Raw genomic sequence first — 27,922 nt, forward strand, 5'->3', positions numbered from 1 at the left:
AGCAAAGTATGCAGTTTCTCGAGATCCCGATTCCTAAGCGAGGAAAGAAATTGCAACCAATATTTTTTTGTTCGTCGTTGAAGACATTGAATACCATTAACCTGAATTATTTCAGTGGGTGAGTGATACGGAGAAAATTTAGAGTAAATAAACCTTACAGCTTTTCTCTGTACCTTATCTAGATAGGTGATATTGTGTTTAGTAACAAGGAACATCATATTAGGTAAAGCGACACATCTGTGTAGTACTATTCACCGCTTCCTTAAAAAAAGTAATCAGAGATCGGGATTAGGAACCGTTTGTTGTAAAGGGTAACAGAAATTACCTCAGCAATCCATAGATTTGCCGATTACGTTGCATTGCTGAGTTACTCAGGTAACAGCATGTAAAAAGGACATAATTACATAAGCAGGGAACGCATTACGGTAGGCCTAAAAGTTTGTATGAAAAAGTCCAAAGCAATGGTCAACAGCCTGGAACAATAACAGTAATTTGCGATAGGAAGCGAGGCGCAAGAAGATGTAATGAATCCTCTTCGCGAAAGGGAAATAACGAAAAGTGTCATATTGAGCCAGAGCGCATTCGGCAGGCAGTATCAGACCGTGAATGCAAGTCTCGCAATTTCCTTGAAGAGTAAAGTATACAGTTTCTCGAGACCTAACGAGCTGTATGTATATTTAAAGAAAAATTCTTCCAGCGTGACGAGAACCTAAAGCGTCAAGTCAGGAGAAAAATGCGCGTGGTTGCGGAATGAATGTCATCGCGGGGCGAGGGAAACTAATCTCAGCACATCTGATAATATGCAAAACGTCGAGAAAAGAGTTTTCTTTATTTTTTTGCCGGTTTTCTACATTTTTTTTTCCTCTTATAAGCACGTTGGTTTTCTGCTTGAGGTTTCATTGGAATAACCTTTTTTTTACTATTTTTGTAATTGCTATGAATTTCAATTCACTGGGTTGAAAGAACATAGAGGTATGGATATTACGGGTTGAAGGCAGTTGCAGACACCATATGTCTTTCCCAATTTAGGCGGTTCATTGAATACCATCTTAAATTTTTTTTATTTGGGTCTCTCCAATGATAACAGGGGTTTCGACTTTATGTTATAAACTGCAACCAGGTTGAATAGGCTAAACTGTTTTACGTTGAAATATTGCAAAAAAAAAGTAGTGTTCATAAAGACAAACTTGGCTTGGGTTAGGGCGAAATCCTGTCAGCTTCAAGGCGCATGTGAACTGAAAAATGAAAAATTCTGATAAGGTCTATAAAATTTACATTAGAGCGTTTTGTAATGCGCTCGGTGGCGTTCTGTTCGTTCGAGGTATTTTTCGTAATGTAGGCGGCACACAAATGAACCTTCACATATGTCCTGCATTGAACTGTGCGATCCTCCCTGGTATTTATACGGGGACGGAAACGTCATGCACGCTTTTTTTAATCCCCTTTCGAAGACATTGTGGATTCCATCATACGTTATGCTCTTTTTCTCATTATTTCAGAAAATGTTTTCAGTTACGGAGATTCCTGGATTTACAGCCATCTCGAAATTCGACAGTCAAGCGAGTGACTACAAAGAAGCGCTCGGCGGCTATGACTCAGTGATGTTTGTCGCTCATTCGAATGGAACCGGTGGCATAGAAAAGATCGTCGAAATATCGCAGCGGAAGTACATCTCACAACTGCGATGTCGAGAGTAAGTGGAATTCATTTCTTGCATCATTCGGTTAAACAACAGATGGAGTACCCCATGGTACTTCAGTGGTAAATCAGATGTCGTGGACGCTGATGTCGAATGAATCGAAAGAAAATTGCGTTTGTATTGAGAAGTTTGGCAACGTAGAGGGATTCAAAATAACAATTTCGATTTGAGGGAAGAGTACTTTTTAGAGGCATTGAGCCGTAATTATTATTCCCTGTAAAAAATTATTTGATTCCCTGCTTTCTGGCGTTCATGACGCGAAAGCTAAAAGTAAAAAAAAAATAATGTTGTGTTTACGAAGGAATTGAAAATATATGTAATATTCCTTACAATAGCGAGCAGCTTGCGATTTTTATAAATAATATTTCTGCCATGCGGCAGAGTTTCAAATCTCGCAGACTTTCATGCCTGCTGAGATTTACTATTGCCTTGAAATCTTTCATGAGGGACGTTCATCACGTTTGAAATAAGCTTACTACGTTTGTGTGCCCCCAACACTTCTAAAAGTAAAGAAAACGTTGGTTGAGTTTTCTCCCTTGTGTTATGTTTGTTATATTTGCCCTAAAATAGTGTCTTTAATGGGCTAACTAGAATAATTTTCCAGCAATTGCATAAAACCAGGCTCAACTACAATGCTGAACAGCGCTAAGTACAAAGCCTTAAATGTGCCAGAAAGCGTCCGAGCTTGATAATTAGACCCAAGCTACTGCCTCGAGTTCGAGTAATTATTTATATGTAGTAAGTTAACACTGTCGATATATGGCGTTTTGGGTTTAAAACGCCGGTAAGGTAATGGTCGACCACTCAGTGAAGCGCGTCTGCAAGTGAAGAGCATTGCAGCATGATTAGTTTCGGTGTAGACGCCAGTGCCTATGTAAGTCGGAGAAGTGCAGCGATTGTGACGCGTCTCTATCGATATCAGACCTGCCGTGGCATTATTATCCCCATCTCGTGAAGCGCACGTCTTAAAATTTGAAGATATCAAGAGCCGACAGTACTGATTCGTCAACGGAAGCACAGCTTTCAGCATGTCGCTGTCCCGGAGTTGTTATGGCGTAGCTGTGGGGATGTGAACTATGTGCAACGCCTTGATCACATGACGGGACGGACTGCATCTATTAGTTACATTTATTTTACCGTGGCCTTCTACCGCTGCCGCGCACCGCCAGTACAGCATGCGCTGATTGGTCCCTGCGTGTGGAGTTCGCCAGCATTTGACTAGGGAGCCTACATGTTTCGCCTTACATTTAGGCTGCCTACATTTGACTGGAGCGTGGCGCCATCTGTCGTCATCAGGGTGATCTGCGCATGCGCGCTGACGGTCACGCCGTAGCGGTAAACGGTGGCGCTCAGCGGTAGCGTTAAACTGAATTAATACAAAGCCGAAGATATTGATACTACATCGTTCCAACAACAGTTCTATCTCTGATTTGTCTGCCGCAAAAAAATTTGGTGAAATACCCATTTGTATTCTCAATAAAAGGGTGCATATTTCAGTGGTGTAGAGTCACCAATTTCACTTCCAATCCCTAACTATGCCCCGCCGGGCTGCCGCAGTGGTTACGGCGCTCGAGTACTGTGCCCAAGAATGCGGGGTCGAATCACGCGGCCTCGGCGGCCGCTTTTCGATGGAGGCGAAAACCAAAGCGTTTGTGTACTGTACGATGTGAGTGCACATTAAAGAATCCCAGGTGGTTGAAATTCCCGGAGCTCTTCACTACGGCGTCTCTCATAGCCTAAGTCGTTTTGGGACGTTAAACCCCACAAACCGAACCAGACTTAACTACGGGACAACATACCTCCTGAGCAATTTTCTCCACATGTCATTCCTATCGCGTTTCAAGGTTCCTCACAGTATTTTAATGTGACGCATGTAAATTGTCCTACTAGACATCGTACGGATAAATTCATTTTACCATTTTACCGACCATAAACGGGAGGACAACATACCTCGTTTAGCAATTTTCTCCTCATGTCATTTCTGCATTGCTTCTTTTTCAAACAGTTTGAAAAGTGATAGGTTCTTCATAGTATTTTAATGTCACGCATGTAAATGGTCCTACTAGACTTCGTAGGAGTAAATTCGTTTTACCGTTTTATCAACCACGAACCACGGGACAACATACCTCGCTAAGCAATTTTCTCCTCATGTCATTCTTGCATTGCTTCTTTTTCAAACTGTTTGAACAGTGATAAGTTCCACGTAGTATTTTAATGTAACGCATATAAATGGTCCTACTAGACTTCATACGGGCGAATTCGTTTTACCGTTAGTTTTCTACTTGCATCAAGTACGTTGGACACATTATCTATTATTTACAAACGATACCTCTCGACTAGGTCGGTGAGTTTAGAATCTACTAAAACTGGGGCATTAGCGGCCCAGAAGGACAATGATCGCTGTTGTGAGTGGTGTGTGATACGTTTGTTTGTTGGGTGAACTTACCGGCTAATAATAGGCGTTTTCGTATCTAGATTTGCTAGCTTGGAGTTTCACAATAAAATGCTGAGAGGTATATTGTGCAACCAAAATTGCCGATTGGGCGAGTTGGTGGGAGACGATTCGAAATGACCAGCGGGAAAACAGACGGAGACATAGGAAGACACACTGACAGCAGGACGGGCGCTGAATAACAACTGTTTATTTTTGAGGAAAACGCAGCACAATATATGCCAAACACCACATGATACTCAGCGGGCCAAATATTACAACTTAAAGCACAGTCATCAAAGGGCGACCAACAAAAGGATGAACTGGAGAAAAAAAGAAATGAAAAAAAGGGAGCAGAAAACTTTACGAACCGATTACATGAAAATCACTATAACAACCTTTAAAATCACAAGCGAAAAAACGCGTACAAAGAACATCGTGGCCAAGGGGCGGTGTCAAGAGCACTTGAACAGCAACAATGAGCGAGCCTAAAAGGGCGCAAACAAGCGAAGCAAAAGTAGAGTGAAACTAAAATGTTTGTTGGTCTTACAACATAAGGTCTAAGAAGTGTCTGCGGCATTTTGACAGCGCGCACTCAAAGATAGTAAAGGCTGCGTTAACCAAGAGCCCTGCTCATATAACAAATTCCAGCTTTGAGAACCTGGTACAGTGCCTCTACTCTGCTGTGTACGTGCCTTCATTAGTAGCTGATCTATGCGAGGCCATGCTTAAAACATTAAAGGAGGCAAGCAAGGCTAGGAAGGAGCGAGAGAACAAACGTGTTGCAGTCATATCTTACCTCCATAAGATGAGGGAGGTAAGATGTCTAAATCGTCTTTTCCGCACCGTGCAAGCTTTCTGCAAGCTGTCGCACTAGGAAAGACAGGTGGCCTGCACTACGAGGCACGGGGAACGGTACACACATTACCGGACGGGGGTTGTCTATCAGGTACCTCATACGAGCGGTGGTGTGTACCAGTCATGGGCAGTATCAAAGATACATGTATCTTCGGTACTATGTTTAGATACATTTTGTGTATCGGTATCTGGTATCGAGTGCTGAAAATGAAAGTATCGGAGTATTGGTAGCGAAAACACATTTTTGGTGTATCGTGTATTTTAAGGATACCCGATACTTTGCAAAATACTGAACCCACTTTGTGTGTCAGACATTTTGTTGACAGCGCTCGCTCAGGCTGAGCCGAGAGGCACCTTTGCTCGCAGTGCATCCTGATTTCCCTCCTGCTCGAAGTTTCTTTCTTAGCCTCCATCCACTGAAAGAGCCAATGGCAAGTAGGTGCTCATGAGGTTATTTACTTTTGAGCACCTAGTGGGTACCAAGAAGCCACTGAGCAGTTAACAGACACGCAGAAACAAAGAATAACATCGACAAATAAATACGAAAGAAGACAAACAGGGAGTAGGGACCACGCGCCCTTCATCCCTACCTGCTCTCCCACTCTTTGCAATCCGCCTCCTTATTCAAGGCATGTGATTCTTGTCAAGTAGCATGCTCAGTGTGCTGACGAACTCAGAATGCACGACCCTAGCTCTCCAGATCCTTGAGCTTCGCATGTCGAATTTACTTGGCGGCTAGAACAAGAGCGTAGAAGGCCTCAGTCGGCCACGATGCAGTCGGCTAACCGCCATTCTTGTAGTTTACAGCATTTGATTCGAAACAAACACCTTTCTTTGTAACTGCGCCGAGAAGAGGCTTCTATCAGGCTTTTTCTGTAAAAATTATTGCGTCTAAGTATTAAGAAATACACAACGTAAATGATAACTGCCCTTTTGCAGCACATACATTAGATTAACAAATCCATGGTCAGAGAATTTTGGTGCAAAAACATTTCAGCGAAACGTGAATAAAACTTGTGCAGATAACTTTGTTTTATAAATGAACAAACTGTTAAAATGTTTTCGAAATATGCGAATTGATTGACGTCCATATTAGTCCTTCTCTATTAAAAAGAACAATTCTTTCTTTTATCTAAACCAGACTAAGCTCTCAAGAAACGATTGTGAATCTTGACTTTATAAACTACCTTCAATATCCTCGTGTCGACGCGACTGTGCTTCACTCTTTTTTGGTAAAGGGCCCTTTCATCAAATGTAACAGTGCGGCGTGCTCGTCAAATCGCATAGAGGCTTTTCGTATTTGCCTCACTTACAGAATGCCCACGTGGCGGGGTTATTTCGAAGCTAATAAAAATGTTCAGCTATCTTATTTTTGTTATCCTCTAGCTTTTAACACAGAATTTGAGCCTCAAAAGTCTGCTATCGCACTAATATCAAAATGCCTGATCAGTTCCCCAAGAGCAAAGAAAATGGAGAGGGCCATCGGGCAAGTAACGTGTAGTATATGAAATGGAGAGCTGCAAAAAAGTTTCATATTTAATTGTATGTAGCCTGTGGTCACAGGGTGGTTCGTATGAAGAACACTATGGCATAAAGAAATTGTTCGCTAGGCTGCTTGTGGAAGCTTTGTAACCATGGTTTAAATATAATGGGAAGTTATGAGAAGGCCAGCTGCCCAGACACTGGAGTTTCAATAAATTCGTGCTCTCGGATTCATTTAAGCTCTTCCTTAGAAACAAAATCTGCGATATAGGTACCACAGAAAGTTCTAGAAGGCACCTGGTGGTCGAAATTTCCGGAGTCCTCCACTACGGCGTCTCTCATAGCCTTAGTTGCTTTGGGACGTTAAACCTTACAAACCAAACCAAACCAAAATTTTCCAGCTTCGCTAATATTACCACTTTTTTCATATTGAGATTTCAGAGTTGCATCGAAGTGTCGAAGATACAGTATCGAGTATCTGTATCAGAAATCGATTTCAGTTCGGTATTTGTATCGGTATCGGAAATACAATTTTTCAAGGTATCGAGTATCAGTATCGAAGATACTTTTTGAAGTATCTTGTCCAGCCCTGGTGTGTACATAGGCCAGATGGGAAGATGCTTTCATATCAGGGCCAGGGAGCACTTCCTCAACATAGATAGAGGTTTTGGAGGTAATCTCGCAGACCGCTGCAACCAGCCTCGTCACAAGTGTAAACCTATATTACAGAAAGCAACATTTCTAACAAAGTCAAAAAAAAAAAAAAAAACAGAAACGGAGGTTATTGAGGCCCATTTATTGCTACTTAGGCAGGAGACATTTGCTAGTATAGGCACCACCCTCAACTTCACTGCACGAAAAAGAAATGCGCTTTCTGGTCCATGCCTAAGAACTCCAGTTTTGCAGGCCTGCCTGCCACTTTCCGTCTACCCTTGAAGTTTCCTTATGCGTGCCGGTGCGCATACTTCTCATCAGGCTTTTGGCGTGGCTTATAAGTTATAATCGTCGGAAATGTGTTTTGAATGTGAGCTGTTAGTTTTCTGTCAGTGTTTACTTGTTTGCCTTCCTAGCTTTGGAAAATATTTGCTCCTTTTTAGGTTGTGTTCGTTTTCTTTTTAGCCACTGTTTGTGGCATATGTAGGATTGTATGACGTTTTATCTGATTTTAGTTTATGACTATGTTTTTGCTTCGCTTGCTTGGCCCCGTTTAGGCTCGTTCGTTGTGGCTGTTTAAGGGCTCTTGACATCGCCCCTTGGCCACGATATTGTTTGTATGGGTTTTTTGTTTCTTTTTCAGTTTTGTATTGTCCTTTTATTGTAATCAGTTCATAAAGTTTCCGCCTCCCCCCCTTTATTTTTCCTTTTTCTTCTTATTTTCCGGTTTATGCTTGTGTCGGCCGCTCTTTGATGACTGTGCTTTAGGTTGCAATATTTGGCCCTGTGGCGGTCATGTGGTTTTTGGCATATATTGTGCTGAGTTTTCTTCGAAAATAAACAGTTGTTAGTCAGCCCCCGTCCTGCAGTGTTCCTTGTCTCCGGCTATTTTTGCGCTGATCATTTCGAATATATTGTTCACAACTTGGCAGTAAAAAATTTCTGATTTATGATCTGACTGCTTCTGTACCTGTGGTGTACAGTTCTTACCGATAATTTGCTGTATAAAGTTACTTATATTAGTTAAACAAAATGATCCCCCTTCATGTAAAAACCAAACTTGAACTCTCAATTTCTGCGTTTTCTTTCTTTGCAGAATATGTGAAATTGCTACATCGAATGATATTTCCCTAGGAGGTGGAAATATATCTTTCAAAGTTTGCTTCACGCATGCATTTTTTATTCTGACCATTGGAGGAACTCTAGTGCTCCTTGACAAGTATAGGCCAATCCCAGATGTTATCACAGCGCTCCAAGATCATAAGGTCCGTGTCTACATAGATAAATATTCGTCGCAGATATATTCGTGACGGGCGGCCTTGCTCGCTGAACGCTGGTTTGTAGACAGAGATGGTGGTTCTGCGAAATTAGAGGTTTTAGGCTAAGCGGCGGAGTCATTATAATGTGAAACCATACAATTCACTGCTCACGCGAACGCTCAACTGTGCGAAATCAAAAACCAATATGGTTAAGTGATTAGGGTCGTCTCGCAGTCAGACTACAAACATATGGGTACGATGGGCAGCGTAGTTCTATTGACGCAGTCACTTCATCACTGAGTAATGAGGAAATGCTCTAGTTGTTTAAGTATTATAAAAGGAAGTGAAGGTATCTTTCCTTGTATATGTTTTTTAAAAGGTGTGATGTTCCTATCTCCATTCTGCAACCAGAAGTGATATCGCAGCTTTGTAGTCATTTCTGAAACTTTTGATGGAGAAACATGATGAAACGACGATTATCTTTATGCTACCTGGAATTTCGGTCCTGAATGCATGAAAAAAAAAACAGAAATAAAAGCCTGCCGTTTAAGAAAATGCGCTATAACCACCGCAGATCTCATTTTAACTTACATTATATAAACAAACATTACGCGTCTGTAGAGTTGTCCTCCTCCTGCCTCTTCTATGGGGCTCACTTATTAGCGCCCGAATGACCCTGCATCGAAGCTTTCTCTCTAATATCAGCTAAACCTATTAATCATTACCGACCGATATTAGTTGAGCCACTGGCAGGGATCTTATAAAAGAAACGCTGCGCTTAAGGCCATATAAAAACGACTCAAGATAAAGAAAATTGACAAATTTCGAAGCTAGATACACGATCGTAAGACTGACATGTCACGGACGAGAGCAAATATACTCGATGGAAACGCTTCTTTGTGCAATATCCAAATCTGCACAGATTTCTTGAACTACTGTTCACATCTGGATACAAAAAAAAAATTGAGAGCAGCAAATTTTATTTTTACAGGCAACCATAAACAAATAGGTTTCTTTAATGTATGCGCATATGTGAGCAATAATTTATCTGCTGGGTACGTTGTAGCACACCCCAGCGAAAGTAAATTCAGCATGTGTAAAAAATGACAATGCCAATTTTATAAAAATATACGCATCTTACTGAATACGCATTTTCCGTTTGCAAGGTTACTCATATTTTTGGCACACCCATGAAAATTTTCGAAATTTCCCGTGAATTGAAGAGGACTGGACAGACTTTTCCCCACGTGAAGAAGGTCATCACAATTGGCACGCCCATAACGCAGCTGGTAAAATCGGAGGTATTATCAGCGTTCTCTCCTGTCGAGATCAGAAGTACCTATGGCATGGCGGAAGCGAATGGAAGCCTCTCAGCGCCGCCTAGTGGATATATCACGAGTTGCGACGTCGGCTTCCCCGTTTCCAGCACTCGCATGAAGGTGAGTTCCTGCTTTAATGATGTATAAATTTTCACGGCCCACTAGGGCATACGTTGATACTGCAGAACTAACAAAGCAATGATTTAGGAACAGTAAGATATTATTGGAACAAAGGACGTAGAGCAGAAAGCAGTGATGCAATAGCGTTCTCCAGTGTCCCGCATGTGCAGCAGTAAGTACGGAGTGCGTGGTTTTGATAGACGGTTTTTAAGGCGAAAGCCTTAACACACTCGTGAGAGTCCTTCCGCGAGAAGTATCACATTTCTTTCCAAGATTCCGTAGAATACCACGAGATTGTGACATCATCAACCGGGTGACATCGTCGGCCGAGACCGGGAGTGACGTGATGACCGGATGGGATTCCATCAAGACCCTTCCATCCATTCACGTATAATAACCTGAACTGAGGTCATCATTTCGTCACATCCGGTGATGACGTCACGCTCTGGCATGACCAATGACATCATCAGGCGATTCACGCATATACGAAGCTGACTCTGCCAGGCACCGATTCAGGCGTCCGTGCTGTGCCTTTCATTTGGTGCTTCTTGGAATGCGCACCACACAGCAAAAGGAGATGCCGTAAAGCATGAATCAGCAACGTTTCAAACAAAGGCGCTCGCCTCATCGCCCTTTAATGGTCCAAAGTGCCTTGTAAACACTTTATTGTTCTTGCAACAATGCCACAGAGCCTCAAATCAATTCCTGTCTGAAGAATGTGATAAAGCGGGGTAGTAGCTTGAAAACGCCCACCAGGGGGAACATCCAATGCTGACTTGCCTACTGCACAGCAGATGGTCAAACACTGCGCGGCTATTTTTCTTTTTATCAAATAGGCGTTGTCTGCATTAGCGCTTTTGCATTGGGCGAATAAAACGCGTCGTCAGCAAGGGAGTTACAGGCGCCCTTTAAAATACCGAAACCGTGATACCAAGGGTCACTATCATCATCAGCGCCTTCTATTGAACACAGGGTTCAATCCACCTTTTGCGCGAGTTTTCTGCGCATGCGCGAAGTCGTAGCGGCGACCGATGGAAACACATTGAGCGGCGTCGACGGCGTTTCTCGGCGCCGCCAGTGCACGGGGGCTGGCGGCACCGGGCGGCACGGTGGCCGTCACAGGCTTGGCAAAGCGATGCCAACCACATCTGCCGCGTACGGTTGCCACTCTCTAAGCGCGCCAAGATGCAAGACGCGGTTTCTCAGGTTTCCTTCGCCGAGCCGCGGCCAACAACGACGTGAAGCTACAATTAGGGAAACCAAGCGTCAAGATGTGAATGGCCGACCTTAGCTACCTACTGCGTACTCTCGACTGTGCGAAGAACACTTCGTTACAGGTATGTATGCATCTAAAGCAAATGTGCATAATGAAAAGTATCTACCGCAGTTTGCACCAAGCCTGTAACCCACCAGTGATAGCCGGAATGAGAATTTGTTCGGCGCTTCTGATGGCGATATATTTTGTCGTTTGTTTTCTTTATGTGCGAAGGGGCCGGGTAGCGCAGATATTACAGGTGGCTGTGTGCGCTAGACCGTAATATTTAGCATGTTTTATCGCGACTGCCGCCTGACTAAAAAGAAAAGAAAAATTGGGCGTTTGTTGTGATGCACCGCCGTTCGCGAGCCGAGTGGCTGAGCTGGTCATGAGGCTCACGAATGGCTGTGCATTAAAACGCCGTATTTTGTTTCTTGTTAGGCAGTCACGATAAAACATGCTAAATATTACGGCCTAGAGCACAGAGCCGCCTGTGATATCTAAGCTACCTAGCCCTTTCGCACATAAAGAAAAGAAAGGACAAAATACATCACCTACAGGCCCCGGCGCAACTAAAGCAATCACGCACAGAAAAAATCCTTATTGCAGCTATCCCTGGTGCGCTACAGCCTGGGTGAAAATTCCAGTAGGTACTTTTCATTATGCATATTTCGTTTAGATGCATACATACCTGTAGTATCTGTGTTTTTGCCGCTCGGAGCATATGACGCACTTGACACTCTTGCACAACGCAAAGTATTTTTTTTTTAATTAAAGGCTCGCCTTCGTGCACGCCAAAGCATCCGGATTTTGTTCCTTTGGTGTACGCAATCAGATGCACTTCGTTAGGGAGCTTGATAATCGTCGTCTACGTCCAACCGTTTGCAACGGCAAGGAAACCGTCCGACACAATGAGTCTCCTAGAGGGTTCATGCTCGTTCACTTGCAGAGCGGATCGCTCTGGACCTAGAACAGGGTTGGTTCCTGACCGAGATGCGCATCCGATATGTAGGAGATTCACATGTGTCACCAAGTTGTTGATTCCGCAGAAATCGCGGCGGAGGCAGAAATGAACGTTGGAGATCCTTTCACAACAGAATGACCATTCTCTGCGCACCGAGAACCTTTTCACCACTGCGACCACATCGGTTCTGACTCCTGAGGCCAGAAACCGGCTACAGCTCTGAATCATCCATTGCCAGAAAAATGCAGCGCGTTTCCTGCAGGTGTGCATTCCGGCCGGGACAATGCCCTTTTCACGGGGTGTGTATATGTGCCTCTCTGCCGATCTTCGTGGATGAAATCCTATAGCTGCACGGTTGTAGATGACGCAAGGAGGAAGCGACGCCCATTGCACCATGCCGGCGCCGCGGTGACCGCATTGTGCTCGGTAACTCAAGACACCCCGCGCATATGCGCCGCTCAAAGTCACAGGAGACGATTCCACCTAGCTCTGCAGCATCAACAAACCCCTGGCTGCTTTGCCCTTTGAGATCCCTCTCTCTCTCTGCCCCCACGATCTCCTGTCTGCCGAAAACATGCACGCTGAGAGCGTCTCATTCTGTCACGTCCAACACGGCCCGCGCTACACGCTCTTACAATACGAAGATAGTATATGCGTACGTGCGTTATGAGTGGATTGTGAAAACGCTCTACCTTCCCCCATACTGCGTGAACATGATATGCTGCAATCACTGTCACTACTTTCCGCTCCGAGGCCAAAAAGGGGGGAAGCTTTCGCTTTCTACCAGCGTTGGCGTGGCCATTTCGTATGGTGCGCTTTCGCGTCGTCTGCTACACTGCCGCTCAATGTGTTTCCCGCCCGCTCCTGCATGATGGCGCCACATCCTCGCGCAAAAGGCGGATTTCATGACCCTAGCAAAAGAACACGGCCCGATTCCGCGTCGGTGAAGCAAATCCAGCCATTTCGAGAAATGGTACAGATTACAGGTTATTCCACGTGAATTTTCAGGAGCCAATTTTCATGTTGCAGTCGCCTGGCAATAATTGTCGAAGCATTAATTTTAGCACATGACCAGCGTAGCGAAAGTCATGTCATGTCTACATGCTCGAAATTCTCCCAGTGCTGTAATTTGGGAAATATCTGACCTTTAGAAAGCCTATTAATTTCAAATCTGAAGGAATTTCATAACCAGCCAGGTTTCTTACCAGCTCATCTGACTTTGCTCACGATACTCTATATAAAGAAGCCAAGCACTCTCCCAATTTACAGGCCATTTTCTATTATTTATATGGCACTGCGGCTCTGTGCCCTTGCACGTTACTGTGAGTTATTCCGAATCGGGTATAGAATTACGTGGAAACGTTTACATTCAACATTCTCCCGATATATGTGGTTACTATACAACACGTTAAATTTCTGCTCACACTGTCAAAAATTATGCGGCTTCGTTGGTTGACATAAGATTGTCATTCGAATGGAAAACCTCAACTTCAATTCAACGGCATTAATGAAAGCAAACGGGACCCATATATGCTTTATAATGTAAAGTCAGGAAAAACCACAGATCGAAGCCAGTGTTGAAAAAAGTTCATAGTAGCCGTAGACAAAAGTATTTGAAACGATGAAATGCAGTGATAAATGTGTGCTGTCCTATGCGAAGGAAATAAATGTGTTCTTTTTCGCGCGTTCATGAAGAACCAGTATAATTTTACTACATCCTTTAGATGGGCCCATTTAGCTAGTGAACTAGCATGATAACAACAAGTCACTTCAGTTGACTACACGTTGGTCAGAAATACCAGTTTGAATTATTTGCCGATCAAGTATCAATGTTTCTTTTCATGATCAGGAGGGTTGTGGTACGATGCTCACCAGAGAACTTCTTGGCCAGTTACGCAAACATCCTTTTGTGAACACACGTCATATATAGTCAAGAGGGCACGTGCATTATTCTTTATATTCAACCTACGCTGTAGAGAAAAACGAGTCATTACAATGCCTCAACGCATTGAGGTAGAAGGAAATGCACTGCATGTTTCCTTAGAGAATTATCACGTAAAAAGAGCGAGGCCAATTTATTGCACTGCTAAAGGAAAGTTGTATTTGTACATCATGTTAAAGCATTATAAGTATACAAACAGAACATAAATTCAGCAGTTTTCCTGCACACTTAAACCAAAGAAAAAAAAACTGACGGTTCAAGGTTGGTTAAATAGTAGGATGGCTGTCGGCGTAACCCTACTCCGTTCTTAATAGTGAATGCGAAAAACTTTTAAGCCACACTAGTATTGCGAAGCTATAATCCCAGCTGTACCAGCTTAGTCAGCTAAACATTCTCGCTCCGCCTGAAAAGGGGTTGACAGACGATTATTGCTTTTATTGTACACGTGTAATTAACCTATCAACATCTCACAAAAAAATACATCAGTGTGTTTGTCGACCACTGCTTACTGGCGGGTGTAGTTAATAATCAACATTCTATTTCTTGTCAAAAACACATTTTTGAAAACACGTATAAAAATATCGGCCACAGCAGTGCAAAATGGAATTAAAAGTAAGCAGATATAAATGCGTGCTAATGATTTAAATCTGCAGACATGGTTCAGGTATTACAATAAAACGTCGCCAGAATTGCCACTCGGCCTAACTGGTAAAGCCCCGCCGGGGTGGTGCAGTGGTAAGACGCCCGACTACTGTGCCGGAGTTCACGGGTTTGAACCCGACCGCGGCGGCTGCGTTTCGATGGAGGCGAAACGAAGAGGCGTCCGTGTGCTGTGCGATGTCAGCGCACGTTAAAGATCCCCAGGTGGTCGAAATTACTCCGTAGCCCTCCACTACGGCTCCTCTTTCTCTCTTTCCACTTTCATTCCCACCTTCCTCCCTTCCCTTACGGCGCGGTTCGGGTGTCCATAGAGCGTGTGACAGTTACTGCGCCTTTCCCTTCCTGTGAACCAATTTATTTAACTGGTAAACCAGGTGATCGGTGCTCTCATCGTTCTAGTACTTCAATATTAATCCATGTTCGATATTATAATACAACCATTTTACGGAACCTGTATGTCATAAAATTTTAAGGATTCTTCTAGCAACAACTTGCAGACGTTTAGTTACACATCAATACATTCTTATCCGCTCCCTCTCTGCTGACGTAAGCTGGGCCGTCTGGGTGCGCCACCTCACTGGGGGCTCCAAAGTGATGAGGAGGAGACGGTGCATGGTGAAACGCAGTCAATTCCTATAACATTTAATATTTTCTTTCAAGTGTGTTTTGTTGAGTGTAGGAGGGAGAGGAGGAGCATGATGTTTTCTTCCTGAAATTTACTGTTGGTAGTAGAATACCTGAGAAATGTTTGCGCTGCGGAACCGAATAGTAGAATAGGGATGGTTGGTGCGCATTTTGTGCGCTTAGCAACTTTCTTTTTACGCCTGCTGTAACAAACGACGCGCTAATCTCGGAATTGGTGCATCCAGTAGCACGACTCGGACTAACAGTACATTCAGTCCGGGGTTTGATATCTTGTTATGGGCGCAGTTGTACTTCAGAAGATTATAAATGCATCTACTCACAGGGATTGAAACTAAGAACAAGATGTCTAATTTGAATTAACCGCGATAAAAACACTTTTAGGCAGAGTCGTCGTGCACCGTAGAACTCGCCCAAGACTGGTTACGAGGGCAGTCAAGAAAGCACACTATTCTAAACTTCCAAATGGCAGATATAGCACAAAGCTGCCGGCGAGTCAGTACTTCTCATGACACGCCTATAATGCTTCCGCGTTCTGTCACTGAAACGTATTAAAATGCACAAATCAGATAACGTTATGGCCAGCTGGTCAAAAGGTGTCCAGAAAGAGGCTTTCTAGCGAGACGTAAACAGGAGCACTAGTCAGGTGTGGTATGTAATGCTCTTAAGCGCTGAGCCTCAGAGTCTAAAAAAAAAAAAAAAAACATGCTCATGTATAATGTAACCTGGCACGCAATGTGTTATTTACCAGAAATACTATTCAATATTTATGTGAGTGGTGAGAAAATATGTCCGTCGTTTAGGTACTGGATATTACGACCAAAAATGTGCTGGGACCAAACCAGACTGGTGAGGTAGTCTTTCACGCACCACATTTATCGGCGTACTACAGGACATCGACGGGGACTGCAAGCGTGACCGATGCTGAAGGCTGGCTACATACAGGTGAGAGCAAGTATGGTCTGTGCAATGCTTTTTGAAAATGAGCTTAGCTTCCGCATCTAACCAACAAGCGGGGCAACGTTTTTGGCATTCGTTTAGAAATATTTTTAATACATTCCTGTAAGGTCGGAATTCTTAAGCTTGCGTTTAGTATATATAAATTTTTCGTTGGTTTATGTGAGAGAGAGCAATATACAATCTTCTATTTGAACAATTTTTCTTCACGAACCCATCAAACGCATTCTGCCGTGCCAGATACACGAGCCCCGTTACTGTAGGCTGTAGCCATGGGGAAGAGTATGGCTTTAGGCGCCGTCAACAAACCAAGCGTCATGCATTCATCTTAAAGTCTTATAAATAGAGTCGTAAAGCAACTCATTGAATGACGGAAGCCATGGGGGAAATCTTCAGATAATATTGACCACTTGGCGTTGTTTAACGTTCACTGTTATCAAACGCTATTACGAAGCTTTCTTTTTATCCATTTTCGAAGAGTGGTCAGAACCTGGACTTTTTCGGGCTTGCGCCTATTTTGTATCAACGATTTTAGGGTTCGAACTAGTTCGGACTGTCAAACCACCTCAAAAGGATTCAAAGGGGCTCAGAATTAAAGAAGAAAGAAGATTGAAATGAGGCTTACTTTCTCATCAAACCTGTCGGTACTTGTCGCTCGGAAACACTGAAAGTTTGATGGAACATCAATTTTACACGTTTATAGCTGTGTTCTGCGATCTCGCCTAGATTATGGGCGCATTGTGAATTGGTCAGCCAGACAATCATACCTAAAACGACAGGATTCAGTGAACAAGTCAAGTTAACCTCTTTACTATGGCGCATGCACAACTTTTCCCATAAATAATCTACAAGTTGAAACAAACAAACAAACCCTCTATAAAGGACAAGAGAAGGATTACACGCTTACGCTTCTCCTTTAAGAGTTAAACGCGACAGCGTTTAAACCCCAATGCTTTGAAGGCGACGGGTGGATGGATAAGGCTTTGAATCGGGCGGCGGCTCGCGTCATCTGTTGCGACCGCGCCGGTTTGTCGAAGAAATTTCCCAGTTTTTGCCGAATCGCAGGTAAGCAAAGCGGAAACGTTTCTTGCTACTTGCTTAACTATTACTTCCCTATAGCGTGTTGCACAATTAGAGGCGCGATGTAGAATGCTTCTCCCAGCTAAACCGCGGCATCCTCGCAGTTCATATTTTGCACAGAAATTATATTTTGTTGCTATTATTTTTTAATACCAAATTTGTTTGGGGTAATCAAAAGAAGTCAGATGTTCCCATCTTATGCGGCGGCGACGACGCCAAACGAACCGCTGCCCCAGCGATGGTACTGGTGGCGCCACCTCATGCTGCTTACAACAACTTAAACCTTATGCCAAAACGTTCGCCCCCTCTTTTCCTGCTACAGAGTTGTTGTAAGCAGCACGAGGTGGCGCCACCAGTACCATCGCTGCGGCAGCGGCTCGTCTGAAGTCGTCGCCGCCACATAAGATGGGAACATATGACTTCTTTTGATTGAAGCAAGCAAGTACTCCAAACAAATTTGGTATTAAAAAATACTAGCGAGAAAATGCTATTTCTGTGCAAAATTTTCACTGCGAGGATTTTACAGTTTATCTGGGAGAAGCATTCTACAACGCGCCTCTAATTGTGCAACACGCTGTAGATTAGATGACGCACCTAAACATTAGTAAACATTAGCTAACAGTCATAAGGCAACGCACGTATTAGGTCCACCTTTGTTCGGAGAGAACCATTGGTTCTGTGGCGAAGAGTTTGTGTGCTTGCCGCGCACTGTGAAGGAACAGTGTACGACTCCGCGGGTTTTTGCAGAGCTTTTATTGTTTCTATGCTTTCTTCTGATTTAGGTGTTACAGCCACAACACCGACATTGCCTTTTCTGCTACATGGGGCCCTTAATGCTGTTAAGTTAAAACACAGCATGGACACACACTGCAGCATTGTCAGGCTTTTACAAAGCATTATAAATGGAGGACTGAAAAATGGTCAGCATTTAAATCATTAGGAGCACACGTCCGAAGTGGAAAAGTAAAATGAAAATAGAAAGAAACAGTGAGGCTGCCGCACTGTGCATCCGTTTTCTCTGTTAAGTGTTATGCGCTATGTGTGGCTATAAAAAAATTAAGGGCATAAATGAGAACGTAGGGAAGCGCATCATTGAAATTTATTCTCAGAGTGCACTCACATCACGTCACTTTAGAAACACTGTTACACTACTAATTGGCGGCGCCGTGCATGGTAGAACAAGAAAAAGAGCGAGAGAGAGAGAATAGGAAGGCAGGGAGGTTAACAAGGTAATGCCTATAGTAGATGCCTAGTAGGCTACCCTACAAGTGGGGAAGAGAAAAAAAAAAGTGAAAAAGGAAAGAAGAGCGCCAACTAAAGGAGTCCATCACATGTCCAGAGATATATAGTAGAAGGAAGACAAGGCGACCCCCCCCCCCCTTCCCCTCCCCCGAGTTCTTTAAAAACTAAAGGAGCATCTTCATTGCTTTGCTTTGCGAAGAAAGTGTCGTCCAAGGGCCTAGTATCTTAGCTTCAGTGAGAGGGCGAGATTCCAAGTTGCGGAGTGTAGCAGCCAGGAAGGCACGCTCACGCCCAAACTGACGACAGTCATAAAGTATGTGCGCAATCGTTTCATCACACCTGCACTGCTGACGCGTTGGAGAGTCTTCCATTCCGATAAGATGTGAGTAGGCGTTTGTATGCGCCACTCCTCGCCACAGGTGGCCCAACAGTGTAGTATCCGAGCGGGGGAGGCTGAATGGTATCTGCAGTTGAATTATTTGTTCTAAATGACTGGACGATCATGGTCTACGCCACGAGGCTGATAGAATAAGAGCATCAACACAGCAAGAAATCTGGCTGGCTCCAGAGAGACGTGTCGGAAATGAATAAAATTGAGATGGCGGGTGGGTGCGTTTGATGTGTAAGCACAGCACAAGAAAAATCAAGCACCAAGCATTATTCATAAAGACTGCGTAAAGGTTTACGTTGTGAAGTGAGAGATGAGGGGAAAAAATCGAAATTTGGCAGTAAATAATAAAGTGCGCCGAGGAAATCCTGTATAGGTGAACAGAAGCCTTGCTCATAAAACGATCGTTTCATTGAAATCTTATTTTTTTTTGTTGCTTTCGAGTTACACGCTCTCACCTGACATGAAATTTTATGCTTGCAACACAACAATGAGCAACATGCCCGTTGTGTGGAAAAGAGGTGATAATGAACCGCACCCTATGTGCATGCGAAACAAACTGGGGGATCAGGTGACAGCGCCAGGTACGCGAAGGGCTTAAAACTGAATGGCAGACGCCCTGCACCTCCAGGGAAGTAGTCACATTGATGAACTGGACTTTTCTACGCGCGTCGGGTAGTTCATTTAGCGGGTTGTCTCCTTCGGTGTTTGTCTCTTGCGCTGTTTTTCATTGAATATGTTTTATCAACTCGCCTGTTCGGCAATAGTTTTAATTAAGAAATGCTTCTGCAAGCTTTAAGTAGAATCTTATCGAGTAAATGCGTATCCTCGAAATGATGAGAATCCCCGGTGAGCTTAGTCTGTACGACAATAAATGATATTTGGAAAAGTTTTGTTCTACGATAACCAGAAGTAAATTGGGCCTTTCCCTTGTGAAAACTGCTGATGATGCCATGTGTTCACGTTAATGAACAAAACCATTTCGCTTAAAATCATTGAAACTTATTTCGATTTGATCTCTAGCATGAAGGTGCGTATACGACAAATTTTATTGCTGTACATAAAATCACCGTATCGAATTTTCATTTATTGTTTGCGGCTGAAGACTAACTTGAAAGTATCCAAATTTGAATATTTCCGCTTTACCATGTTGAAATAAGCATCATGGTTTGAAATCAGAAAGCTAAACAATACGGTTCTGAAACGTGGTTATTTTAACTTGCAACGCTTCAAGTCGCTTTAACGGCTGGCACGTAATATCTACTGCAAAATATATTCGCATGCTTGAGGCGTTCTATGTTGTATAATATATTGTATTTTTTTAAATATGCACAGAAAATGCGAAGATGACTTTCGACCAATCTTCTAAGGGAAAAGGCCCACTTCGGTTCCGTTCCAGGATGTTTTTTTAGCTTTAGGTTTCCAGCAACAGGTCCCAATCAGGAAATGCAAGTGTTCTAACTATTGCCGTATGAGAGCATGGAATTTTCACAGAGTGGTTAAGATGCCGAACATAATTAGAATTACGAAGTTTTTTCATTTATTCTTCTATTGGGACATTTGACAATATCCTATATAAACTGCCCACCTTAAGGCACAATCCGCTCCAATCAGGCTACCATATTGTACTCTACGTTTACAAGCCTGTAAATATATGCTGACCGCAACGCCAAAGGCATAGTACCTAAATATGACCCTTAAAATGTCTGCAAGTATTATGCCAAAGGAATCGTTATTACTCTGAGCTGATGTATCTGATTCGAACGGTTCCAACTTCTTTCAATTGGGGGTCTAAAAAACTGGAAAGAAATTACAACCTTACATCTTCTGTGCTTGTTATCAGGCGATCTAGGCTACTACAATGAGGATGGTGTGCTTTTCATCATGGGGCGCGTGAAATGCGCCACTCTGCCATCGGTGATCAGAACTGGGCTTCCCGCTGTAGAAGAGTGGCTCCACACTCACCCCAGTGTTGCCGAGGCTGCTGTCGTTCCCACCTTTGACTCTAAAGGGGAAGCAGTACTAGCTGCTATTATTGTCACCAGACCAGAGCACAGGCCAAGCCGGACACTCTCAGAGGACATCAAAGTTTTCGTGGAAGGTATGTGCACGCAACATCGCAATTTTACCGTTAGGGCTTTTCTATTCAAGCAATTACCAAATATGAATTGTCCAATATCCGTCGTCGTATTCACCACACTGTGTTTATATCATGCTGGAGCCAACTGGAAATTTAAATGTTCTGTTGCATTTGTAGCAAGCATAACCTGCAAATACCACATGGGGCCCTTGAGCAGGATGGTCTGGTTCGACGGATCTAGCGGCCTATACTGGCACCATTCCTAGTCACGCATTGGGCGTGCCCTTTGTTCGTTATAAGAGAGCAAGAAAGTTGCTGACTGCATGACATAACGGGATATTGCGGAAATTGTATATAGCTTTCGAATATAGCTACAATATAGCTGAAAGTTATGGATAATAAAAGTAGAATGCGCTTCTTGCAGACTATGCGAAGTGAACGTCCCTCACTGAGACAAAAAGCCCGCCATCCTGGAACAGCAAATAAACATTTAATACGATAGTATTAAAATTTCCGATCAACTGAAAAATTGGCGTCGGATCTTTGTAGCTGTCTCTTTAGGGGAAAAAGCATCAGCAGGCGACTAGTGGCCTCTGGCTGGAAGGTGACATGTCTGCGGACTGAGTGGTCCACTACTTATGTGACGTCAGGAGACTGCATGACTTCGCTAGCGGTAGGAATGAGATGCCAGAAGCACAAATATTAGGTCGTGAGGTGGACAGCAAAGTGCTTGAACGTAAAGCATGATTTGAAACGGGAGCAGCTGAATTTGGGCAATAACGCAGTCTGGTAATATGCTTTAAATGAGAGTATATGTGTCCAACCTTTGTTTTGATTGCCACGTCACATTCCTCGAGAGCTCAGCGCCAGAACACTCCCTGTAGTCTAGATATACTCCCAATGAATACTCTCTCTAGTCCAACAGACCTCTAATTTACTTTACAGAAGGCTTGCCAACGGCACCTTGCATTCAAGGCGGCATCTTCTTCGCGGACGCCATTCCAAGAAGCGGGTTTGGGAAAATCAAAAGATATCGCCTACCTCAACTTATGGCCTCTCTTGAAAGGATGGATGTTCGGTAGAATATAAAAAGCCGTAAGGTGCTAATCAACGATGAATAATGTTGAAATAATCTGGGTGAACGACGCGTGCTGGAATGATCTGAAAATAAAAAAATACTATCTGCGCAAATCTTTCGAAATGGGCCCATAATAAAGCCATTTCTCCATTATTTATTTAGTCGTTGTAGCTATATATTTAGCAGAACAGAAATAATAGATCAAACATTAAGCAGTGTCCCCTCCTGTTTGTTAAAAAGTTTGCAATGTGTATCGTAAAACGAATCATGTCATTGTGACTTCAGGCAAGTACAGAGGGTCATAATGTTGATGCGTCGCACGTATTGGTCAAATCATTTTAGGGACATTGCAAGCTGATGGATGAAACGGCTTATAGAACTAAATGATATAAGCGTACGAAATTGCCGGTCTATCGCCAAGTGTAAATCTGATCGGCTCACAAAATAGAATTTCACGTTAGGTTGCGACGTCGCACCCATTTCTTATCCTCCTGTGGCAAAATAAGTAGAAGGTTAGCGACATTAGTTATGTGATGTTAGGAAGATAGTGACAGACCGGAAAGCGTGGCGTGACATGGTCAGTAGGGTCACGAAGAGTCGGACACGACTGAACGGCTGAACTGAACTGAACTAGCGACATTTTACGATATTTACAATGAAATTTCAGTGATGTCTCAAATGCACTGAAGGAGCTTGTTTACGAAACAAATTTTTTCTGGAACGCTTGAATGCGATGCTGTCATCTTGAATGTTAACATATTATCCACGTCATCCTGAAAAATCGTCTTAAACATGGGTATTTACTTTATCAATGGTTGTCACAGTACTAAAATGGCATCTCCACTATGCTTTGCGTAAGATTTCTATGTCTATAAATGTGACTTAATCTCTTCTGTCCTTGATCTTTCGACATATCTGCTTACAAACCCTGTTTTTCAAGTGATCTAGACACCAACTTTTATTTCCCAGTTATTCACAGAAACTCGATGTAATGGACTGACAAAAACAAAGATTCAATGCTATAGCCCCTATTTGTAATAAACCCAAGTACGCTTGTGTTGATGTGCCATCATACTGGAAACGGGTTGATCCCTGCCGTAGGTCATTGTACATGTCACAAAACTAATCCACGCAAAAGGAAAGCTTGCCTAAAACGAATGGTGAATTAAATCCAGGGCAAAAAAAAACACTTCAGATTTGCCTACTAGTAAAAAAACAGATTATATGGGTACCCGGTCACTAGGGGGTGGAGGGGAACGAGACTGCTCACGCGGCTGCCCTAGCATTCCTCCCCGGGATTCCGCCTAACCCTCCGGTTCTACCAAGGCAATCATAGGAATTCCGCTCATAGCGTATGCGGACATTACAAATTATTTATGCCTCTGCAGGAGGGCACTTTCGGTACCCGCAAAAGGTCTCGACAGTTCTAAGGAGTGCCATCGTAGACGGCTGCAACCGGGTGTTTTAAAATTCCACCATAATAACACACATGTACCCGACATTCACGGCTAGGTTCCAATTCTGCAGGCAGTATGCTGACCTATACCACAGGTGTGGACATGCCAGAAAAATACAAAAATAAAAGTTTTAAAACAGCCAACTAGGGAGGGCAGAAAGGCCGCCCTGTGCAGCTCGGACCTGGAGGCCCAGCGTGTCCTGGGCAGCTCGGGCAGCGGGAGCGGCCAATGGCGTCCCGGAATAGAGTCTGCCAGTCAGCTCCCCAGCCATACGCACCTCCATTCCCAAATCCCTTCATTGTAAATAAGTGCTGTCTCCTCCCCCCCCCCAGCGTTGACTACCGGGACCTTGGCTTGCCCCTCGAAGCGAGTTTATCACCTTGCTGTGACCTGAACAGCGTAGCTACCGAAGAAAGGTGATCGGTGGAATGTTTGGGTCACGTGGAAGTACCTCTTACGTGAGCCGGCAATATGTGCCTTGTATATGGGCATGTATCTTAGTATTGTGTAAAGTAGAAACAGGGTAGTAAATTAATACCAGGTGTCTATGCGTCCGACTGAAGTTTATGGTAGGCCGTCGCCTGTACCCGCAGAGGGTTCTTGTGTGTAGAGAAAAATGGGATGTCTCCTCGTTCATGAGGGAGGACTTCAGACTACCGGAAGTGGACGTGATGCGGTCGGAGGTCAGTGTTCGGTACACACGCTTGCGGCCATGGGTTTGCCGATTTCTAGAGTTTGGTTAAATTTGATTTGCGTCGTAAAGCGACATCTTCTATAAAGGATGCCGTAGTAGAAAACTAGGAATTTGGACCAACTGGGGTTGTTTAGCATGAAGGACCTTCGTACAATACGGAAGGGCATAGAGAAAAGAGTAAGGTTAGGGAAAACGAATTGATGAGAGCTAGTCAAATCTCAGTTATGTTTGCCTCTTTGATCCCGTGTTCGCGGGTCATGATGCGTTCTTGTACGTTCATAATCTTGGCTGTCATGGTTTTAGGCAGCTGGATAGTGAAACCGGCTGAGGTTGTGATGTAAAAGCGAAAAAAGAGATGTCAAGAAGAAGTTTGCAATGGCTATGTCGCGGTCAGTGGACGCAGAATCGCATCGCAAAAAAAGTCATGAAGACTGTAGTGAAATACATAAGAGAAAATGGTTGTTAATAAAATGCATTATATTTCTGGCTTTGTTGAAGTTGTGCTTAAAGTCTCTGTATGTGCGATTTGGTAAGGCACTATATTTGCATTACGATGGCATATGCCTTCTCTCAAGCGTATTTTGTCGTTGCTCTGTAGTCTTTCCCTTGTTAGAGGGGATCCTTCTTTTAAAAAACATGCAACTAGTTGGACATTAGAGCATGCCTAAGATATGTCGATGACTTTCTTCTCGTTGCATATTCTGAATGCGCAGTCGATGAGGTCGCATGTTTAGAGAGAATGAGAGTGAGCTCAAGTGAAAATACCCATTTGTCTGGAAACAGGATGACATCGATGGCATGCACTCGTGCAGAATTGTGTACATGCGCCACCGGTGAAACGAAATGTCGAAAGTTCGCAGTAATGGGAGCTCACCACTTTCCTTTTTGAGTTTTAATCAAGGGACCTGAAAGTTTCATCATTTAATGCAATCTTAATTCTTGCACGTACGTGAAAAAGCCCCACAATACCCCTCCTTCCATCTTCGAACGCAATAGGACAAGATACTTAATTTTTGTCGGCATCATTTTCGAAAACAGTTTTAACTTCTCCGTTGTTAATATAAACTGCGCGAACAGGAAGACACAGGACAAGATAAAAGGAAGCCACCGGACAAGCGCTGACTCACAACTTAGCCTAAACCTTTAATCTAAGGCGCCGATAAAAACAAATACAATGAAAACGAAGCCTTCGTGTGAAGCAACCCCTGGGGTCAACTGCTACACAAAAAGTCACTCAAAAAAGAATTCTCTTTGTTTGAAAGAGCAAGAGAAGTCTTACTGATGCACTTAATGTCCCTTGAAATCAGATATGATTCAACTATTTCTCGCGTCAACTTTTCTTTGTGGCGATACAAAATCCTCACCTGCTCAGATAGGGGAGTACATTTCTCCTTTTGACAAGAAAACTAGTTGAAGCATATTTTATTTCAAGGAACATTAAGTGCGTCAGCAAGACTTTACTTGCTCTTTCAAACAAAGATTTCTTTATTCTGTGCGCCTTCTCAATGTTGAACTTCGCGACGCGCGCCCTGCAGCCCTCTTTTCCTCCATTTTAAATTCATGAAAAGAGAGAGAGTGAGTGGATTGGGACAGACATCGGTGAAATTCGTGATTGCGCCTAGTAGGGTTACGCACTAAAACACGTTCGCAAGCCTCTACGGCTTCGCTTGACGGTATTTTGAAGTAATGTTTAGAATAACAACACATGAAAACTTTTGAAACTCCTTTGAACCTCACTAGAGTACCTGGATATCCTGTAGTCTTGGTGGGCGGAACGGCGGTGGTTAAGGGGAGTTGAAACTGCAGCCATATAATACAATCCCGCAATACAAACCACCGATGTACCAGAAATAGTAGCCAACAATGCAAACACGCGGGCCAGTTGGTTGATCATTCTGTGGAATACTGCGCTGTGTCTGTGTCTATCAAGTAGAGCAGTATTCTACACACCGATGTACCAGCCTAATGACTTCTCAATGTCCATTTTTATTGTAGTTTTATTCCTTATTGTGGTAACTCCCTACCTGCATCTGATTGGATCATCTTGGAATGTTTGTTCTCACAAAGTGCAATCTATCCTGACACGCAAACTGACAAGCTTTGTCCTCAATATTATGTGTGCAATACAGATGATGTTCAGATGTTCATGATACAGATGAATATTGCACAGCAGTAGCCGGGATAAGAAGAACAGAAGCAAACGCAGGCGCTGACTAATACCTCTATCACATGGGCAGTTTCAATGCCCATTGAGTCGATAGAGGTCGTACTCAATGCGGATCGGCCACTTCTGCAGCGCGGTTTTGAATGACGATAGCACTCGACCGATATGAACTCAATGAGGTTCGAAAATATACATTGGACTGCCAAGAAACATTCGAGCAGTCCGCATTCACCCTAGGTCGAAAAAGAAGACATACACTTAAAAGAAACAAAATATCTTCTGTATAAGGAAGTAAATGAGTCATTTTCTTATTGACATCCACCCAAGCGATAAAAAATGTTCTGGATTAAAATATTGAGACAGCAGTAAACGGTTCTTCAACCAGTTTTTCAGGAGTCAAAGTGATAGCTCTAGAGAATGTGCGGTGTTCAGATGTACACAAACTGACAATTTTCTGCTATGGCAGTGCGGCATGCCACAGCGTTTCGCTATGGTTCGCCTTATACCACATTTGCGGCAAATGAGACCAAGAACCCCACATGTGCTTTTAACAATAGCAACCACTAATGTACCGAATACAACCACAAAGGCGACGAGTATAGCAGCGTTGTTCGCGCTTATCGAACCCCCGTTCAGGGAACATTCGATATATAGAACTGTGCGTCATGCCCCAGCAAGGACCGTTTTCCTAACAGCTCTCTAGCGGCCGCTTTTGGCGCATGGATCAAGGTCGCCTGCGCGGTTCTTAGTACCGGCTGACAGCCGTAACGTTGGAAAACAGCCTGACGATTTGAACTTCGAGTCCGCTTGCAAGTTACCTTCGGTCTGCTGTGCTCTGTTTTTACATCATGACGTTCCTGTCGAACGGAGAATCCAGCTTTGAATGCATTAAAGCAAGCCTAGCTGGGAAGCCAGCTAGTAGCAGAATAAGACCCCTCCAAGCACCTTACATATAAGCTTTAATGTAAGCCTCTACTTCAACCGTGCCTGTACCGCGCGGCGCGGGACTCGAGCAGTGCGAACTTCGACCTTGTAGTCGGTCACTGCGCGTTATTTGGCGCACGCGCTCGCTATAGTCACTCAATAATTTTCAGAATACCGCGAAGGTCCCATCAAGTGCTTGCAACCATGATCGGCGCGGCCATAAAGCTTCGAACCGCTCGAGGCGCATTTTTGGCGTAGCTATATTCATGCCAAACACAGATGGCATTTTGAAAGCAGCATGAGCATTTGCCTGTGCATTGCCTTGAATAGCACCACAGCTACTGTAGAAACAGTAGAATTTTTGAACTGTGAACGGTAATCTTGTATGGAAGGCTGAGCTACAGTCTCCACGCGGATCAATCGAGGCCTGCCAAATAGCTGCATAGATTAAAAGTATAGATCTGTGTAGACCTTGCTATTCTGTTGTTATTTTCGTGGTATTGCATTCACTCGTACGTTCTTGTTTTCCTCGATTACCAACATAAATGACCACGTTGAATGATTCTCTATGAC

At 43.6% G+C, this 27,922-nt stretch overlaps 1 protein-coding gene across 1 annotated transcript in view; it reads left to right on the forward strand.

Moving 5' to 3' along the window:
* The window catches only part of LOC146208441 (uncharacterized), a 35,126-nt gene extending 13,012 nt beyond the window's left edge, over window positions 1–22,114 (forward strand). Inside the window, exons 4-9 of the mRNA XM_084578542.1 lie at window positions 1,500–1,693; window positions 8,221–8,389; window positions 9,550–9,822; window positions 16,089–16,230; window positions 20,796–21,053; window positions 21,978–22,114. Of these exons, the coding sequence (XP_084434668.1) occupies window positions 1,500–1,693; window positions 8,221–8,389; window positions 9,550–9,822; window positions 16,089–16,230; window positions 20,796–21,053; window positions 21,978–22,114 (1,173 nt within the window). The remainder of the gene's footprint in view (window positions 1–1,499; window positions 1,694–8,220; window positions 8,390–9,549; window positions 9,823–16,088; window positions 16,231–20,795; window positions 21,054–21,977) is intronic.
* Window positions 22,115–27,922: the final 5,808 nt, after the last annotated feature.

This window comes from Amblyomma maculatum, chromosome 1 (genome assembly GCF_055883805.1).
Source record: "Amblyomma maculatum isolate TAMU_Amacu chromosome 1, ASM5588380v1, whole genome shotgun sequence".
Taxonomy (NCBI): Eukaryota; Metazoa; Arthropoda; class Arachnida; order Ixodida; family Ixodidae; genus Amblyomma; species Amblyomma maculatum.